The sequence below is a fragment of the Myotis lucifugus genome, unplaced genomic scaffold, assembly GCF_000147115.1.
Source record: "Myotis lucifugus unplaced genomic scaffold, Myoluc2.0 scaffold_366, whole genome shotgun sequence".
In the NCBI taxonomy this organism is placed as follows: Eukaryota; Metazoa; Chordata; class Mammalia; order Chiroptera; family Vespertilionidae; genus Myotis; species Myotis lucifugus.
The window spans coordinates 517932-519875 of NW_005871414.1; the positions used below are offsets into that span (position 1 = coordinate 517932).

The 1944-nt window shown below is 62.2% G+C and overlaps 1 protein-coding gene across 1 annotated transcript in view; it reads left to right on the top strand.

Moving 5' to 3' along the window:
• Positions 1 to 1944, top strand: part of FAM3D (family with sequence similarity 3 member D) — a 48058-nt gene that overhangs the window by 33763 nt on the left and 12351 nt on the right. Inside the window, exon 3 of the mRNA XM_014466879.1 lies at positions 918 to 1064. Within this exon, the coding sequence (XP_014322365.1) occupies positions 918 to 1064 (147 nt within the window). The remainder of the gene's footprint in view (positions 1 to 917; positions 1065 to 1944) is intronic.

The following is a 1944-nucleotide window of genomic DNA, read 5'->3' on the forward strand; positions in this document are numbered from 1 at the left end:
GGTCCCAGAAAAATCTCCTTTCCAGAACCTGCCCGGCTCCCTCCTCCCACAGCCCCAAGTGCCCTCCTACCCCCTGAGCCCTGTGGCAGGGATGGCCCCTTCCCAGCCATTCAGGCTGATAGGATGGCTGAGCTGTCCCCTTCCCCAGCCCCCCACCCTGCAGTCTGGACATGCCTGTCCCCGCCTCCCCTGTCCCAGCGCCTGGCCCCCCGCACTTCTCCCTTGACTCCCCCCACCCACTGGGAGCCCTGAAGAGGGAGGCTGTGCTAATTGTCACCATGGCAACGACCACAAGCTTGGCTCATGGTTCCTGCTTCAAAGTACCATACCAGCACCATGTCAGGGACTACAGGGGCCCCAGAAGGGGGTGCTGATTACCTGTTGGGGTAGAAGTGCCAATCGAGCCAAGAGCAGTGGGGCAAAGTGTTCTGGGCTCCAGGAGGGCCACCCCCTGCCCATGGATGGGGTCAGGGAAGGCATCAGGGAGGAGGTGACCTTCAGCTGTGCCTTGTGGAGGCGGGAACAGCCTATGCAAAGGCTCAGAGGCAGAAAGGCTGGGGCTCCCGTGGAGACCTTGGCTGCAGAGTCGAGGACATGAGAGTGGAGAGAGCACTGGGCGGGCAGGAATGCTGGCACCACAAATGCTGGGCACGCAGATGTCTGAACAGCGAGGACCCCAGCCCCCCAGATGGGAAGAGGTGGAGGGAGAGACAGCTATGATGATGATGATGGTGACAATGATCGAGGGCTAATGTGTGCCAGACAGTGTATTCAGAACGTTACAGACATCTCGCCACCCTCACCACAATCCTGTGCAGGTGCTGTGACTATCCCCATCTCATAGATGAGGACGCTGAGCTCAGAGAGGTGACCTGCAGATGGTGGAGTGGGAGTCGAGCTCCCCGTCTGGTCCACAGCCCACGCTCTCAACGCCTCCTTACAAGAGGTCCCTCCTCTCTCACCCGACGCGGTGCTGACCGAGCGGGAAAGCAGCGCCAGGGGTGGGACAGACCTGATTGAGAGGCCTGAGGCCCAGTGCCCTGTGGGATTCCAGAGCAAAGACTGTGAGGATGAACACAGACATTCACCCTGCACCCCGCTCCGCTCCCTGAAGCCTCCGGGGCAGCTTCCAAAGTAGACACAGAGTCACAGTGTCGTGGTGCTGAGCGAGCACTCAGCTGCCGTCTGCTGGGAAGATGGCAAATGCAGCCACACCTGTGCCGCCCACCTTGCCCGCTCCCACGGTGGGCATCACCCACCAATCCCAGCACCTTCCCCTCCAAACCCACAGGCGGCCTCTAAGGTAGACCCACTGGCATGAAGAGGAAACCTGTTAGACCACCCTGAGCTACACCGGTGGCGAAGGGAGGGGGAGAGATCTCTGGCAAGTCGCACAGCAGGTTCTGGGAGCAGCCCAGGCTCCCTGGCCGCACCCTCCAGTGCTCAGCCTCACACCCTGAGCAGCAGCACTAGCTCCCGCGGGGCTGGGCAGCGGGTGGGGCGGCGCCCAAGCCCAAACCCAGAGAGCAAATCCCCTGCCTCCCAGCGGCTGAGACCCAGGGCCCCATCCCCTTCGTCCCTCACTCAGCCTGACCGTGCAGGCTGGACGGTCAAAAAATCAATCCTTTGGAAAGCCTGGGAAAGCCGGCCTGTTGGCATCGGTTTATCAGACTCAGCTGCAGTTGATAAGGCTCGGGGGCGGGGGTGGTAGGAGGGGGTGTCCCGAGGCCTGGTCAGCCCTCCTGCATAGGGAGCCCCTCTGGTCAAGAGTAAACCGGACTTCTCCGTGACCGTGACCGGGCAGGTGTCAGAGGTGGGGCTCCTGGGCTCACTAGAAGAAGCGTACCCTCCCAGCCTCATCCGCAGGCTGGGCAGGGGCCGGGCCCCTTTGTGGGGTTCCATGCCCGACTCCGACCTCTCTCTTGCTGAGCCACAGGCCTGGGC